Below are 18,145 nucleotides of genomic sequence, written 5' to 3' on the forward strand. Positions count from 1 at the left end.
CTAATGTGCCTTTTTTCTAGTCAGTCTATGTCATACTATTTAAGTAAGTTAAGTTGTTATGTGTCTAACTGTGAATTTAGTATTACTGAAGTAAAGGTTTTGAACAGATGTATGATGCTATTAATTTGTTAAGTAATAGTTCATGTCTGGATGTGTATGGTTTTAATTCTGAGCTGTTGAAACTTGCTGCACCTTTTATTGCCGAAGCTCTAGCCTATCTCTTGAATCTTTGTATTAATAATGGTACATTTCCAAGGTGCCTTAAGCTGGGCAAAGGTTTTATACCACTGTATAAAAAAGGTACACGGAAAGAACATAAGAGTTTTAGACCTGTCTCGATAATTCCAATTGTTTCAAAAGTGTTTGAGGTAATAATAAATAGGCAAGTAATTCAGTATTTTGAAAGTAACCTATTGTTATCAGATAGTCAGTTTGGTTTTAGGGCCTAAGAGAGGAACACTAAATGCTATTGTAAAATTTATGAAGAACTGTATTCATGGTGTAGATGATAAAAAAGTGGTCATAGGCAAGTTCTTCGACATGTCTAAAGCCCTTCGACACGGTAAAATCATGAAATTTTGTTAGATAAACTTAAGTATTATGGTTTTGATGATCTGTCTTTACAATTTTTTTTAAATCATATCTCAAAGAAAGATATCAAATGGTTGCTTTTAATGGAAGCTCTTCTCAATACCAATGCAGTTACAGCAGGGGTTCCACAAGGATCCATTTTGGGACCTGTATTATTTATAATTTATGTAAATGACCTGCCAGCCTCCATAAATAACAATGTGACAAGATCATACATGTTTGCAGACGACCTAGCAATCTTACTGAATTGTAAAAATCTTAATGTAGTAAATGATTCTCTACTAGTCGCTAACTCAATTGTGAATGATTGGGTGTGCGGGCGAACGTCCTCTGTGTAAACCATGAGAAAACTCAGGAGATTAATTTTAATTTTACAACATGAAACCAAACCATGATAATGTAAAGTTTCTAGGTGTTCACCTCCAAGAGAATCTGAAATGGAACAGGCATATAGAAGTTTATGTAAAAAATTAGCAAAAAGGCATTTTTTGTGTTGTTAAGATTGATATTAATTGTAGATATTGAAACATTAACTGCAGTATACTATGCACACATCCAGAGTCATTTGTCCTATGGAGTTATTGTATGGGGCAATGATCTAACACCAAAAGACTATTGCAGAAGAGAGCTATTAGGATAATGTGTAATGTAAACAATAGAACCCATTGCAAACCTTTGTTTAGACAATTAGAGGTGTTGACTGTGCCTTCTATATTTGTTCTGGATGTATTACTGTATGTTAAAAAATAACTTGCAGACAATAACAGTAAATAGCTCTATACATAATTACTTTACTAGAAATTGTTCTAATCTTAGAGTAAACTACTGTACCTACCAGTGTACCAAAAATAGTTTTGTAGAGATAGGTATTAAAAATTTATAACATGTAACCAAATCATATTAAATGTCTAGATTTTATTAGGTTTAAGAAATGCTTAAAAAATATCTTAGTAAATCTAGCAGCATACAGTTTAGATCATATTGAAGCTAACATAGCCTAGTTATGAATATATTTACTTTTATAATACAATTTGTTTTTTGTATGTGATGACGATGCCATGCATACCACATTGTAACGGCAATAAAATTCTGATTCTGATTCTAATAATTATTCACAGTTAACTGCACACAGTAAATACACACAGCTTAGAACAACTCACTGTTAATACTGAAGTTTAACGATGCTCACTCTATGACAACAGATGTCACACTGGTATTATATTGTTTGGAGGGAAGGTTTGCTGGAGGGAAAGATGAGTCACAAGTCAGCCAAGCCCTTCCGGCTGGCCCGACCTTGAAGTCCGCCACCGTGGCGCGGGCGTGATGTTTTCAGGAATGAGCGATTCACACACCCCTCTTCCCCCCGCGCCATAGCCTACCACCGACCGGCCGCGCGCCCAGACATATTATTCTATCTGTAACAACTTCCCTAACAATCAATGGGCTCCCTAACATTATAAAAGATCCAAAAGCCATTTAAGGTCCAATTAAAAGTTTTTTTTTTACTATCTAAAATGGTTCTACTTTGTAGATGTTTGTGTTCATGAATGGAAGCTGATACCAAAGCCATACTTGAATGTGAGTTGTTATCGTAATTTATTTATGTACAGTAAATGAATGTTAAATAATAAAGCTGCAAGGTGTTTCAACTTAATTTTTGTAAATGCAATACATATAGTTTAAAAGTAATAAATGCATTTTTGACTTTTATTAACTTGTGCGTTTGTAGCATTCTTCGAAGAATACAAATTTTTTAAGAATAAATTCAGGTACTTATATACAAAAAATTCATGGCGACTAGCTGTAGCCTTCAGCCTCATTACTGCAACTTTTGACAGGCCAAACCTTTTGACAATGCCTGTTAGAAAATTAAGTGAATTTAAAAGGGGAAGATTTTGTTGTATTTGGATGACCAGTCACTGCTGTTCCCACGAGCTGTAAATAGAGAACCACTGTTAATGACAAAAGGGATGGCTATAGATGTTTTGAGGCATAATTAAACGTTAATTTTCACAATTCTAGTATCAGTTCACACAGCTGCAGAAGCGAAGTTAATCAAAATTTGAGTTGGTGTAGACCTGCACATGATATTACACAATAAAGGCTGTTATAAGAGAACTTTAATTTAATGAGAAAGTCCAAAAACCGTGATAGTGCGGTGAGCTATGAAGAGAGTGGCAAATTGGTTATGACGAGCATACCAAGAGTTGAGTTGCATCAAAGGTTGGACCAACAACTGACTAGCAGTGTCTGTGGGTGTTGATTACTTTTGAATTGGTTTCTAGAGGGGTAGTTATAAATGCTTGGGCTTACCACTCTATCTCAATCCAAATATAAACCAAGTGCAGCACCTATCAATATGACCTAATACTGTGGTAAAAAAAAAAAAAAAAAAAAAAAAAAAAAAAAAAAAAAAAAAAAAACCGGCTGTACATCTTTGTAAACTAAATTGTAGAAAACTGATAGTTTTGAACTAATATTCTTAATGTCACTAATAATCTCCTTAGTGCTACTAAGTTTAATTTTTTTTTGAAACATAGGATTTTCAGTTTTTTTATTATCAGTATAATTTAAACATTGTTTTAAGTGTAAGGCTGAAAGAAATTGTCATTAAAATAGTGTTTATTTTGTTTTCCAGAAACCTAAGTGCCAGTGGCTCAATGCAGGTAATTGAGATGCTCGTGAAGGATGACATTATGACACCTCTCATCTCACTTTTTCATCAGGTAGGCATACCACTAGTGCTAACAAATAATGTCCATAGTCAGTATTCTTCATTAATAATATTATCGAGAAATGTTGTATTGTGTCAGACATTAAATAAAGATAACAAAAAAGAACTATAACTTCTTAGTTCTTTATGAACCCTGAGGGAGGAAAAAGAACGTATATAAAAAGTCATGTTGTATACAGTTTGCATAGTATTTTATTCATTGCCATTTTTCCATTTCTTAAGTGTTCTGGTAACTTGTCAAGCATCTTCAATTTCGCATTTAATGGATTCTTTTAACATAGATGTTCTGTAACTGTCAATATAAATTCATTGTATATTAGGTGTTTTATTTATGCGTATTAATTTGTTTTAAAAGATCTTTGACTGCTGGATATTTTCCAGAATGTAGAAGGAAATAACTAGGTTTCAGGATACCCAAGTTTTTTTAATACTTATGTCACAGTCCTCATCAGTTATACATATCTTCTAGATCTGAATATTTTAGCTATTCTTAATCTTAATCCTGTTTTAATTCTGACTGTCAATTTAAACGCATCTCTTTTGTACTCATGTTGTGCTCGGCAAATAAAGAAAAGAAAGCTATTTATTCATTAGATAAACTTTAATTGACTAAAAATTTGAAATTGTGCTTCTATTATATTCTTCTATCGTGATACATATAAACTGAATTTAGTCAAGTTATTGTTATTGATGATTGATCTATCTATTTAACAACAGCTCAATAAAGAAATAACATTTTCTTTATCTCATCATATATTTCTTTTTTAATAAACAATAATAATGTTATACAAAAATTAAGCTGTATATTATTGTTGACATAAAAATAAAATAGGTATACTTTCTATAGATTTTTTTGACCTACTGAATACATTATTATTTGATACCTCTTGTTTATTTGAAATTGAAAATTTTAATTTATTATTATTTGAAATAAATAATATCAAGATCATCCTAATAAAATTGAAAATTATTAGTATCGTTAGTTAAACCTTAAGAATTTAATTTGGAACGTGTAGACAATTTTGTATTGTATTTTTATGTCTATAATATTATAAGAAAAACCCTAAAACTTTATGAAAGTTTATTCAAAAAAAGTAATTATCGTTTATAAACATTTAAAATCAAGAGTGAGATAACCATTTTATTTTAACCATTCAAAAAGATTTAATAAATTATTATATTCTAACTATGGTCTAGAAAGTTATATAAGAGGTAAAATATGCCAAAGATTAAGGCACCAGTTTTTTGTCAAAACAAATTTTTAAAATTATTTTATATGACTATAAACAAAATTCTACCAGTCAATTCTAAATTTAGAAATTTGATAAGTTTGTAGTGGGGAATAACTGTTGTAAATTTATAGAAAAAAATGTATATAAAATATCATTTGTGTGCAGTACAACGAATGGAATCCTGAGACTGCTAAAGCAGAAGACTCTGACACTCTGCTGCAACTTGTCAACCTGCTGTGGAACCTCTGGTGAGTTTGTAGTCATCGGTCAAGCAACATTCAATACAATAGTCTATAGCTGAAGTACCTATTAAATTGTACACTATTTGTTGGGAAACATGTGGCATTTTGTCGAAAATGGTGTTATATCTATAAAGGTCTGATGATTTAAACAAGAATTTGGTGGGAAAGAAAAGTGAACCTGTCCTGTGCTAAACTCTATTAGTAATTTAAACTGTCACAATCATAAGATTCAGCTACTTTTTATAGCACAGTAGGGCTAAGTGACTGTGTACCTTTTCTACTGTGAACCTTTACACTGAAAAGAGTTTTAAAAGGTCATTCATTTACACACTTTATTTTTGCATAAGAATTGTCATGTCCACCAATTGTCTATATGTCAATGGTGTTGGGGCAATATTTAGGAAATATAACCTATAATAATTTTGGTAATAATTCCATAATGAGTTTTCAAAATATAATCTCAAAACAAATGTTTGTATCTAGAGCAAAATTGTATAAATTATGTATAATAATTAAATGTTTAAAGGATCTTTAAATCTAATTGTTTAAACTTGGAAATAAAAAAGAAAATCTCAGTTCTATTCTTGTGCTTCTTCTTTCTCATATAATTTCAAAATTTATTACCATAATTTACAGGAACAGTTTATTTGCCTTGAAGTTGAAAATACTGGAAAAATTGTGTTTACAACTGGAGGAATTAGATATTTTAACTATATTTGTGAATTTTTCCTCTCAAGATAGGCAAAAACACATTTATAGTATAAAATTTGATATATATACAATACATACATACAACAATAATATATATATATATTGTTCAGTTACCAAATATTAACCTAGGGTTTAAACACATTTTTAAATATTAATACTTTTTTCTATACAGATTTAAATATAACGTAATATTGTTATCATATTTTATTATATAATCAAAGTGGTATTTTTTTTTTTTTTATCAATTAAGTTCTTAAACATTTTGAGGATATATCTTTCAATTCATTATTGTTCCTTAATTTTTCTTAATTTATTGCACGTCATGAATGAAAATAAGTTTTAACTATTGTAGTGAAGTACTAAATTTGTGGAAGACTTGGATTAAATTACTTTTACTTTGTAAATACATTTTTACTGAGCTTGTAATTTTTCAGTGAAACACAAACAGCTCTAAAGCACTTCAACTCAGCCAACATATTGAATCTTCTGCTGCGGTGCTTCAACTATCAGACTGTGAGATTCAACCTCTGTATCACTGCTTGTTTGTGAGCTTATTTATGAGATATTTGTATTTTTCAGTGAAACAGACGAAACAGCTCTAAAGCACTTCAACTCAGCCAACATACTGAATCTTCTGCTGCGGTGCCTCAACTATCAGACTGTGAGATTCAACCTCTGTATCACTGCTTGTTTGTGACCTTATTTATGAGATATTTGTATTTTTCAGTGAAACAGACGAAACAGCTCTAAAGCACTTCAACTCAGCCAACATACTGAATCTTCTGCTGCGGTGCCTCCACTATCAGACTGTGAGATTCAACCTCTGTATCACTGCTTGTTTGTGACCTTATTTATGAGATATTTGTATTTTTCAGTGAAACAGACGAAACAGCTCTAAAGCACTTCAACTCAGCCAACATACTGAATCTTCTGCTGCGGTGCCTTCAACTATCAGACTGTTGAGATTCAACCTCTGTATCACTGCTTGTTTGTGACCTTATTTATGAGATATTTGTATTTTTCAGTGAAACAGACGAAACAGCTCTAAAGCACTTCAACTCAGCCAACATACTGAATCTTCTGCTGCGGTGCTTCAACTATCAGACTGTGAGATTCAACCTCTGTATCACTGCTTGTTTGTGAGCTTATTTATGAGATATTTGTATTTTTCAGTGTGAAACAGACGAAACAGCTCTAAAGCACTTCAACTCAGCCAACATACTGAATCTTCTGCTGCGGTGCCTCAACTATCAGACTGTGAGATTCAACCTCTGTATCACTGCTTGTTTGTGACCTTATTTATGAGATATTTGTATTTTTCAGTGAAACAGACGAAACAGCTCTAAAGCACTTCAACTCAGCCAACATACTGAATCTTCTGCTGCGGTGCCTCAACTATCAGACTGTGAGATTCAACCTCTGTATCACTGCTTGTTTGTGACCTTATTTATGAGATATTTGTATTTTTCAGTGAAACAGACGAAACAGCTCTAAAGCACTTCAACTCACAACTCAGCCAACATACTGAATCTTCTGCTGCGGTGCCTCCAACTATCAGACTGTGAGATTCAACCTCTGTATCACTGCTTGTTTGTGACCTTATTTATGAGATATTTGTATTTTTCAGTGAAACAGACGAAACAGCTCTAAAGCACTTCAACTCAGCCAACATACTGAATCTTCTGCTGCGGTGCCTCAACTATCAGACTGTGAGATTCAACCTCTGTATCACTGCTTGTTTGTGACCTTATTTATGAGATATTTGTATTTTTCAGTGAAACAGACGAAACAGCTCTAAAGCACTTCAACTCAGCCAACATACTGAATCTTCTGCTGCGGTGCCTCAACTATCAGACTGTGAGATTCAACCTCTGTATCACTGCTTGTTTGTGACCTTATTTATGAGATATTTGTATTTTTCAGTGAAACAGACGAAACAGCTCTAAAGCACTTCAACTCAGCCAACATACTGAATCTTCTGCTGCGGTGCCTCAACTATCAGACTGTGAGATTCAACCTCTGTATCACTGCTTGTTTGTGACCTTATTTATGAGATATTTGTATTTTTCAGTGAAACAGACGAAACAGCTCTAAAGCACTTCAACTCAGCCAACATACTGAATCTTCTGCTGCGGTGCCTCAACTATCAGACTGTGAGATTCAACCTCTGTATCACTGCTTGTTTGTGACCTTATTTATGAGATATTTGTATTTTTCAGTGAAACAGACGAAACAGCTCTAAAGCACTTCAACTCAGCCAACATACTGAATCTTCTGCTGCGGTGCCTCAACTATCAGACTGTGAGATTCAACCTCTGTATCACTGCTTGTTTGTGACCTTATTTATGAGATATTTGTATTTTTCAGTGAAACAGACGAAACAGCTCTAAAGCACTTCAACTCAGCCAACATACTGAATCTTCTGCTGCGGTGCCTCAACTATCAGACTGTGAGATTCAACCTCTGTATCACTGCTTGTTTGTGACCTTATTTATGAGATATTTGTATTTTTCAGTGAAACAGACGAAACAGCTCTAAAGCACTTCAACTCAGCCAACATACTGAATCTTCTGCTGCGGTGCCTCAACTATCAGACTGTGAGATTCAACCTCTGTATCACTGCTTGTTTGTGACCTTATTTATGAGATATTTGTATTTTTCAGTGAAACAGACGAAACAGCTCTAAAGCACTTCAACTCAGCCAACATACTGAATCTTCTGCTGCGGTGCCTCCACTATCAGACTGTGAGATTCAACCTCTGTATCACTGCTTGTTTGTGACCTTATTTATGAGATATTTGTATTTTTTCAGTGAAACAGACGAAACAGCTCTAAAGCACTTCAACTCAGCCAACATACTGAATCTTCTGCTGCGGTGCCTCCACTATCAGACTGTGAGATTCAACCTCTGTATCACTGCTTGTTTGTGACCTTATTTATGAGATATTTGTATTTTTCAGTGAAACAGACGAAACAGCTCTAAAGCACTTCAACTCAGCCAACATACTGAATCTTCTGCTGCGGTGCCTCAACTATCAGACTGTGAGATTCAACCTCTGTATCACTGCTTGTTTGTGACCTTATTTATGAGATATTTGTATTTTTCAGTGAAACAGACGAAACAGCTCTAAAGCACTTCAACTCAGCCAACATACTGAATCTTCTGCTGCGGTGCCTCAACTATCAGACTGTGAGATTCAACCTCTGTATCACTGCTTGTTTGTGACCTTATTTATGAGATATTTGTATTTTTCAGTGAAACAGACGAAACAGCTCTAAAGCACTTCAACTCAGCCAACATACTGAATCTTCTGCTGCGGTGCTTCAACTATCAGACTGTGAGATTCAACCTCTGTATCACTGCTTGTTTGTGACCTTATTTATGAGATATTTGTATTTTTCAGTGAAACAGACGAAACAGCTCTAAAGCACTTCAACTCAGCCAACATACTGAATCTTCTGCTGCGGTGCCTCAACTATCAGACTGTTGGATTGGACCTCTGCATCACTGTTTGTGAGTTTATTAATAAGATCTACATATTTTTAAAGTGCATATCATATAAGAATGCATTAAATGAGTTAAGAGCTGGCGGTAGTGAAGTTATCATGATTATTGACCCTTAAGAATAACACAGCCTTTTTTGTTTGCAGATGTCTTATTTTGAGATATAATAACAAATTCTGTGACTAAGTTCAGGAGTTTAGACATGGAATTTGTTAAAATATTGATGGAAAGTAACTGTGAAACATGTTAATGTTATTTCAGAACCAATAATCTATAAATAATTGCTTTACAATTTGAATCTTTTACTTATGAATGCCAAATTGTATTAATTTTTGACAAATGAATTCTAAAATCAAATTAAATAGTATATTTTTAATTGCATCCTTTCTAAAATAATATTCATCTTAAATTTTTTTAATGTATAAATTAATTACTTGTTTTATATGTTAAAAAATGGGAAAATAACAGGACTACTATACTATACTCTTCTTCTCCTCTGTATTGCAGGTCAGTGTCTAAACTCAGTGTCAGAAGATAATACAATCGTAGCATCAGCATTACGCCATCATGAGTCTGACTTTCTCAAAATACTGGCTGTCACCTCTTCAGACCACAGACTGCTGTTGCTTAAGACATTGGCTGCAGGTGTGATATTTTTCTTGGAAATTTACAATGAGAGCACAGATATTTTTTCAATTTGAACAGTTTATACTATCTTGATAAGTATTGAATCCTTTAACCATTAAGAGCTAATTAAATTGGTTTTTAAAAACATTCCTATAACTGACGATCCACCACAGACTGACTTGATCTTGATGGCAGTGTGTCTGAATATCACCAAGAGTCCTATAAGCTATACAGAACTATAAAGTTATTAATACCAGTATGGTCAGGTATCGACTTACAGCTGGAAATTTCAAGTTATTTAGATATTGGAAGCATTGATCTTCATAATGTAAGATGGAGGTTATAATAATGTTTTTGTTTTTCGTTCTAATTTTTTTAGTACAGTGAACATTACCTTTTTATTGGACATTGTCAATAATAAACTTTACACCAGTATATGTGATAGGAACACTGAAAAAGATGTATATTATCTTAGTTCTTTTCTGAAATTACACATAGTTGGAGCTTTATGTAGGACAAATAGTTCTTATTTATCCTAATTAGCTTCTTGATAGAAACCTATAAACTGTTGTGATTTAGATTTAATGCTACATGGCTAAACCTAAAAATATCTGCGTGTTTCTTTCTCTTGTGTTTTCTTTAAATTGTGACATTGAGTTTTGTAATTGCATTTCTATTCCTGGACCATTGATTTCCACATTTATTAAAAAACTAAGCACAATCAAATATATATAACAATTCTCATGACAGGTATTGTGGTGAACTTGAACCCATCATCGCCGTGGCTGGAGGCTGTTGTGGCAACACTGAGTGAGACCTTGGAGGCAGATGTGCACCAGCAGATCTGTCGATTGTCCAGTCAGCTGCCACTCGATTCTTCTACACAGCTGTCAGAAGATGTGTCAACTCAGTTGAAGAACATACAGACACTAGTTGATGCTCAGATCATGGCACTTGAGATACTCGCCAACCTTATCTCCAGCCAAGGTACAATAATAATTTGCTTTAACTTAGGAGATGGCAATTGTTGTCATCTTGTTTATTTATTGTTATTCAGACAACTGAGGCAGTTTTACTTATAATGAACCTGATTTGTTGCGCTTTAAATGTTATAAAAATCTTTAAACCTCTTAAATACTGCTCTAAATCTGTAAAAAGTGCTGTTTTTTGTCTATTTTGTTTATATGTAGCCAAAATTTCACCTTTTTTTTGGTGTTTATTTTATTGATTGTTTAATTACAACAATTTAAACTCTGTGTACCAGTACTATTGTAATCTGCTTGAACCCATTAGAGGTACTAACATCCAGTTCATAAACTAGCAGATGAAACTAATCAGAAGCCTTTTGATACAGGACATGTCTCTTATTACTGTGCAATGTATGTGTTGGTTTTAAGCATTGGTTACACTGAATTTGGAAGCACTACTGGGCTCTAAATTAAAATTGTGAGGTACGTGGACCTATTCAGGAAAGCAAGGACTCAAAGCAACACTGACAGGCTCTATAGGGAGCGGAGCAGCCAGCTTTGAAGGACGTTTCTAATAATCTTTGCCCACAGAATATCTTCAGTACGTCTTGTCGCTGCGCCGGTAAACCTCTTGCAGAAAATCTTATCAAGCAAAAAATACAGACCAGTGAAAATAACAGCTGCAACTAGCAATGAGGTTAGAACAACTAGCCAGAGCAGACAGAATTACCAGCTGTAGTCGAGAAAGGCTCGGTACGGCTATTGGCTCGACCACTGGCCAACAAAATTAAAGTGGCAAACGCCACATCTGGACATGGTCAATTCAGGAAACCCTTGCACACCTTAGGATCAACACTGAAAACCCTATGTATAGACTACGTAATCAGTCTTAGGAGACTGCTAAAAACACATTATTTGCGAGTGAGAGGTTTAAAGTTAAGACAAAGTTCCATTCACCCTATTTGGAACCTCACAGCCATGTGATGAATTCAACATCAATATTGGACAGAAACTCTTGAATCTCATTGAAGATACAGGAATAGAGAGACCCTACAAGCGGAAAGCTAGGCGTCCAATAATATTAGGTTGATGCGTTTTGAGTCATATTTTAATTTAGTCTATCTGTAACCCGTACGAAAATAGTCTGAGGACATTCGAGGCTATGTTGCCACACCACGATAATCACCAGCTGTTCCTGTGATGACGTGGCTGTGGTCACATTCTGTTCACTTCATTTACATGTTACTTGCAAAATAGACAAATTACATCAAATGTACATATATTTATTTACTGAAACAGGTGATGTTTGTTTATTGCAACAGATGAAGAAACGGAGCAGTTATTTTCCATACGTGTAAAATATGTATGCCAGTTTCTGACTGGCAAGTGTCAGGTACGGGATGTAGAGGGGGGATTGAGAAGCACTAGCCTCCTAAGGACTATTTTATTTGGGCTATTCTAATAATTTTTCAGTATGAAAATTTTAAAGGTTCATACTTGTACATCACAATTTAAGGCCCTGGTAATCTGACATCTTGTCTCCCATGTTGTCAACTACTGGCAACTAACTGGTTCGTTATCAGTGAACTTTCTCATTTATTTTTATTTATAAAACTCATAACTCATGACAAATGAAAACGTTATGATTGCCATTGGCTCACTCACTATAAAAGTATCTTGATTAGTTAAAGTTAATTTCCTTGAAAAATAAATTTGCTTTACATAATTCCGATTTATAATCAGTATAAGAGGTGCTGTTTGATTTTACATGAATTACAGCACACATTTTGTTTTAAACCTATTGACCCCAACCAAGGAAATAGAATATAATGAACTAAGATTGGAAAACAAAGACATAGACCATATTGCATCAGGTTAAGGAGGGACTATTCATACTTTTCTAAAGGCACAAACAACAGCGAGTCAGTATAGCACAGCAGAGCAGGCAGATTTGTCTTTTTGGGAATTGTACTAATCACACATAATATAGATGATTTTGGATCGTTTATGATTTTGGATTTTTGTTCATCTATCACACAAAAACATGTACAATTATATTGAAATATCGCGCAAACTTAGTTTGAACACTAAAATAAAAAGCTTTATGTTTTATAATTATTGTTGGGCTTCACCACATTCATTTTTGGACATTTTTTTTCTACATGAGAAAATGTAATTCTACCAAATTTCTAGATGATGAAATGGATGTGGAGTCAGAAGAGTCTGGCAGTGAGGAAGAACTGAATGGATGGACAGAGGGAGACGAGACACAGCTCTTAGGTTTGAGCAGTGAGGTGAGAATATTTATTACAATGATAAAGAAATAGTATTAATGAACAGTTATGTTTTTAATTGAATCCGAGACAACTGGCAGATAGATTAAGGAGCAACTACAATATTGATGAACACCTTTGTTGTGATAAGGTTTTACTAGAGCTTGCTGGTTATTCAAGATGACAATGCAGGTAGCTTCAAGTAGCTTCAGGTTTTTAACTATTAGAACAGCAATTTTTTGTCTGCTACAGAAATATGCCAATATTTATTAAAAGCTAAATTTGTAAAAATGTATTAAAGCTAAATTGCTAGTAATGAAACGTGTTTAAATTTATTATGTACATAAATAAATGAGGTGGTTGTTAATTTGTGTAATGTATAAATACAAACTTTTATTTTCCATCAATTGTACACATTGCATTGTGTTATGAACATATGCATAGTTTTCTTTTTGAATTTTATAATATCTTATATAGTTAAAAATTAAGTTCATACTCATTTTCTTATGTGTATTTTGTACAGATTCATGAGGCTCTGGAAAAACATAAGTTGGCTAAATTAGTTTATATGAAGATATCATCACTGCCGGAGAATGTCATGGATATCATCACTAACTGTGCACAATCCAGAGCATTGGCTAAAAGGTATTTAAATGAATGCATTATCATAAAATTCTTACTTTGTAAACTGTATTCTTAAAAATTAAGTGTAAGCAGATTCAAAACGTGTTTTAAGATTGAGTTTGACCTTATATTCTTTGTTATAAATGACTAGAAATTAAGAACTCTCAATGTTCAGAACTCAAAAATTTCAGGGATCAAAATACCCAGGCGGCCAGACCGCAGTGTCATTAGTCTAAAAAGTCAGGTTTCATGATTATAAAGAACGGTAGTTAAGCTTGAGTTTCCATTTGCCACTGGGTCCAGAAAGTCATTGTTTTAAGAGATTTATTTATAGGGGTGAGAAAAAGCCTAAAATCTTAACTTGTCATTGGTTTGTGATGTGCTCCTTCTAAGTTTTAAGGGCTTTTGGTCCGAAGAATTGATAGATAGAACAACACCTGGTAACCTAATTTAGATTCCTTAACCCAGATTATCCTACTGTTATTTATATAGGTCACATTGATACAAGTATATTGTATTAAATGTATTTAATCATTAGCATTGCACTCTACAGGCAGATGTGAGTTATATCTGTGGGTACTACAGATCATACGGTTCTAGCCCAGAGATCCAGGATTTAACAGAATCAAAAGCCAAATTAAAATGTGTAAAGGATACCCAAGAAGACATGAGCTTTGATGTCATTGAAAGGGCATGTGTACTTCTGTATTTAAAATTGTATTATGAACTTTTGTGGTTGACAGGGTAGTGAGACTACAATGCTGTGTGTATTTGTGCCTCAACAACTTGGTATCGGTGGTGGATATGGAACAATTCGGAGGCCCCCATGCACTCTACAGTCTGGTCAGGAGCATTTTCAAGCAGCGTCTGTGTCTCAACCCTCAACAGCCTGGCTTTGGTTAGAATTCATTCTTTTATAAGTATTTCTTTCTACTTAAGTAAAAAAGGTCTGTAGAATGGTCATCTGTAAAAAGTTAGTTAATACTTCTTGTGTGAAGTATTTCTAGTAGACAAAAATAATCTTATTACTTAGTAATATTATTGGAATACCATGAACTGATTTAGAAAAATATATCTCACGTAAACTCTGTTGATGTTTATACCATACAGACTGATCAGTTTTTGTAAAATTTCTAATATCATGTAACTTGTATCTTCATACCATCAGTGATAACAAATGTGGGTTATCTAAAGTTTAAAGATCTTTATGAAATTTCCACTGCTTATAGCTAATGAAATACCTAACAAAATAGCACAAATTGTAACTAGGAATGGATTGATTTAAATTCTCGATACCTAAATACATAAATAATTAGTCATATTGATAATTTTCGATACAGTGACTCCTTTCTCTTGATTCCAATAACAATACTTTTAAAGTGTTTTATTACAAAGTAATGAATAAAATCAACTGAAGTGCTAAAGTACACTTGGAAAACCATGATATTATAACTATGTCTCTTTACATGAATTAAAGTACTTATGAATTAATGAAGTACTTAAAACACCAGATACTCTGTAGAAAGAAGAACAATTGACAAGTACCATTTTACTGTTTATGAGAAATTAAAAATGTATTTCATCACATATTTTATAATAAAACTTTAAACACATTGATCACGGCAGGCGCACTGGTGCGCTTACTGTCTTATTAGACTACTTATCATCACTCAGTATAGACCAGTAGTGAGTGTTAAAAGTGAACTATTAGCATTTTTAATAGTTTGTTATTATAGAAATCAAACAATCTGTGTTAGTTATAACTTAGTATAATTTTAATGGTTATAAAAATTCGGTGATATATCACTATTTTCCTGAAATTGTATTATATGGCATTTATAATACCACTACCAAAAATTACAGTTGCAGTACTTGTAATCATTAATTGTAACATTAGTAGTGCTGATATAACATTATGATCCAATTCACAAAATAAATTCACTAACACATTATATTTTATTGTGAAAAAGTTTTGTGTTAACCAAAGTCAAAAGTGGTGGATCTCAATGCTGTAGTTACATTAAACAAAGCATTCCATTATGTATTTAATTCCAACTATTTTGAGATCCAATTACAATGTTGTTACACTTTATACAAACGCTAGTTTCCAGTTAGTTATTGTTTGAAGCTTTGTGACAGAAGTGATCCTGATTACTAGCTATTCAAAATATGAACTTATCACTGACATTCGTTGCAGTTCAGTAGTAGTGACGACTAACATTTCTACTGGCCACATTTGCTTTATCAGTAACAAAATAAAACCACTGTGTGATGCAATGGAATTCAGCCAGCAGCCTTACAACATACAATATAATCAAACCCAAACAAGCAGGAGCAAGTTGTATTAAATTAGAAATCAATGACAAGTAATTCAAAAGAAAACTGAAACAATTTTGTTGTCTAGAGCATCTACACAGTGGACAAATTTATAACACAGTTATTGTATAAATAACTAAATTCAAAATTTAAGATTAACTTAAAACTTAATGGGATTGATTGGATGGGGTTGACCTAGTGACTATCATGAGGTGATTATATGTAAATATTTTACTGTGCCTTTGAAATGGACGCTATTTACTTACATGAAAATTTCCTATTGTGGAAGCTGACCAAAGTAATACAGGTCATGTTGAAATTTTTATTTTATTTTAGGTTGTATATTGTGTGCGTCTGTTGTTTAAACCAAAGTGTGTTGTCTTCAGATTAAAACTCTTCTAACCTCAACTGTAAATTGTAAAATAATGTTGTAGAATGCAATGCTGAGCTGATTGAAGCTTCGACTGCAGCCATCAGAGCCATCCTGTTGAGACTTGCCAGCTTCAAATTCTCTGACCTTGGGGATATCAATCCTTACGATCTTGAGGTGCATACCCTGTTTTAAAACAAGAAACCATTAGCAATTATGGTGTTTAATTAATGATTCAGTATAATTTAATAATCCAGAGGGAGAAATCTCAATCTTGGTCAGAATTTATTATTACATGGAGCGTAGGCCCATAAACTTACTGATATAATATTTGGGCACAAATATTCTTGCAGCTTATTGTAAATATCTGAGTAATTAAATAATGAAAATACTTAGTGGTATTATTTCAGTTTTATTGTTTTTGAAATATTCAACATTAATATTGTGTGTGTCTAAAATTAGGACAAGCTACTTATTTTTTCTTAAACATCATCAAAGTAAGTAACTTTGTTTGACACATAAACTAAACTATATTTAGTAATGTATGAGTTCATTTTTAAGAATTTAGTTCCAGTTTGTTTCTATAGAAAAGTTTGGTACTTTACGGTTTAAAGTATTGTTTATAGATCAGAACCCTTTGATCTATTAAGACATTTGCCTTGTTTGGTGATGATACAAAATATCAGTACCACTACATTTTGAGATCTACAATATAATCTATTCCTTGGGTGGATAACTGATCTAGTACACAACCTATTCTAGTTTAAAATAAACAAATCATATCAAAGTGATGTGACATAAATCAGGAATCGCAATAAAAATGTTTTGTGTTAGCTCCTTGCACACTACCTCTAAGGCATTCTCTTGTTAAAAAAATACTAACTATTAAAAATAGAATTAAAGAATACAGATCGCAATAGGTTTGCACACAATAAACTACCACTGGCAACTGGACTGGAATATTTACAGAAAAAAAATGATGGCATCAAATCAGGGAATGGGTAGAGCTTATTTTATCAGTTCATTCTACATTAAGTTATTAAAACCATATTTTGACTATGAATTTATTAATTCTTGCTTTGTTTAATTCTTTAGGTTGCCTTTTTAGTTTTTTTTTCAGAATTAGCAAAGAAAGCATCTTAAATTTCAGTTGACTGAGCTGTAGATCCTCTAATTTAATAATGTATGAAGCCTGGTTAAAGAAATGAGGTTCCCGTTGTATTATGTTAGCTTTATCCTTGATAAAACTAACACTTGTAACTTTTAGAATGATCTTGTAATTATTGTTAGCTGCTGAGCGGCAGCTGCGTAATTGTTATTTTAGTCTCAAAAGACTGTACTGACGGTCAACTAAGGAACTATCACAAAAGCACATGGTGAAGTTTTACCTGAACATTAGAAACAAAACGTTATTGTTTTCTAGTTTTTCAATTGGGTTTTTCTAAGTTGCTTCTGGAAATTTGTTTTCTTTTCCATCTTGATTGTGGTTCACTCGATATGGCAGAAATTACTTGTAATAAATGAGGATGTTTTATATTTATCTAGATGCATTGTTATGAATTAGTCATTCAGCAGTGTACCTTTCTGAGAATAATAGCGATCAAGATGTGGACTCAATTTATCAACTATGACCTTACGTGACGAGTCAGGAGATTCTGATAGCAGTTTGGTAAATGAAGATATCGCTAAAGTTGATCATGGTGGGCCACATTTGTGTTGACTGTGGAGCACCTCTGTGCACGTCACATAAACCAGGTTTATAACACTGTTCAAAATTTGGCACTTAAAGGGTTAAAATCATGTTGCCCGTCTGTTCAATAACTTATGATAGAATGGTTCCTTTGATAACTTTTCATTGTCCTTCAATATTCTGTTGTATCGGTTTATTGTATTATAAGTAAATTAAACTTAAATTATTAATAAAATTTGGCGTTGTAAAAGTTGTAATTTTA

The 18,145-nt window shown here is 33.0% G+C and overlaps 1 protein-coding gene across 1 annotated transcript in view; it reads left to right on the top strand.

The window, feature by feature from the left end:
* LOC124354992 (HEAT repeat-containing protein 3) overlaps window positions 1-18,145 on the top strand; it is a 34,636-nt gene that overhangs the window by 14,218 nt on the left and 2,273 nt on the right. Inside the window, exons 3-11 of the mRNA XM_046805845.1 lie at window positions 3,230-3,317; window positions 4,723-4,805; window positions 8,915-9,024; window positions 9,523-9,660; window positions 10,393-10,629; window positions 12,804-12,904; window positions 13,407-13,528; window positions 14,251-14,405; window positions 16,258-16,370. Coding sequence (XP_046661801.1) covers window positions 3,230-3,317; window positions 4,723-4,805; window positions 8,915-9,024; window positions 9,523-9,660; window positions 10,393-10,629; window positions 12,804-12,904; window positions 13,407-13,528; window positions 14,251-14,405; window positions 16,258-16,370 — 1,147 coding nt within the window. The remainder of the gene's footprint in view (window positions 1-3,229; window positions 3,318-4,722; window positions 4,806-8,914; window positions 9,025-9,522; window positions 9,661-10,392; window positions 10,630-12,803; window positions 12,905-13,406; window positions 13,529-14,250; window positions 14,406-16,257; window positions 16,371-18,145) is intronic.

Source organism: Homalodisca vitripennis, chromosome 2, assembly GCF_021130785.1.
Source record: "Homalodisca vitripennis isolate AUS2020 chromosome 2, UT_GWSS_2.1, whole genome shotgun sequence".
Taxonomy (NCBI): domain Eukaryota; kingdom Metazoa; phylum Arthropoda; class Insecta; order Hemiptera; family Cicadellidae; genus Homalodisca; species Homalodisca vitripennis.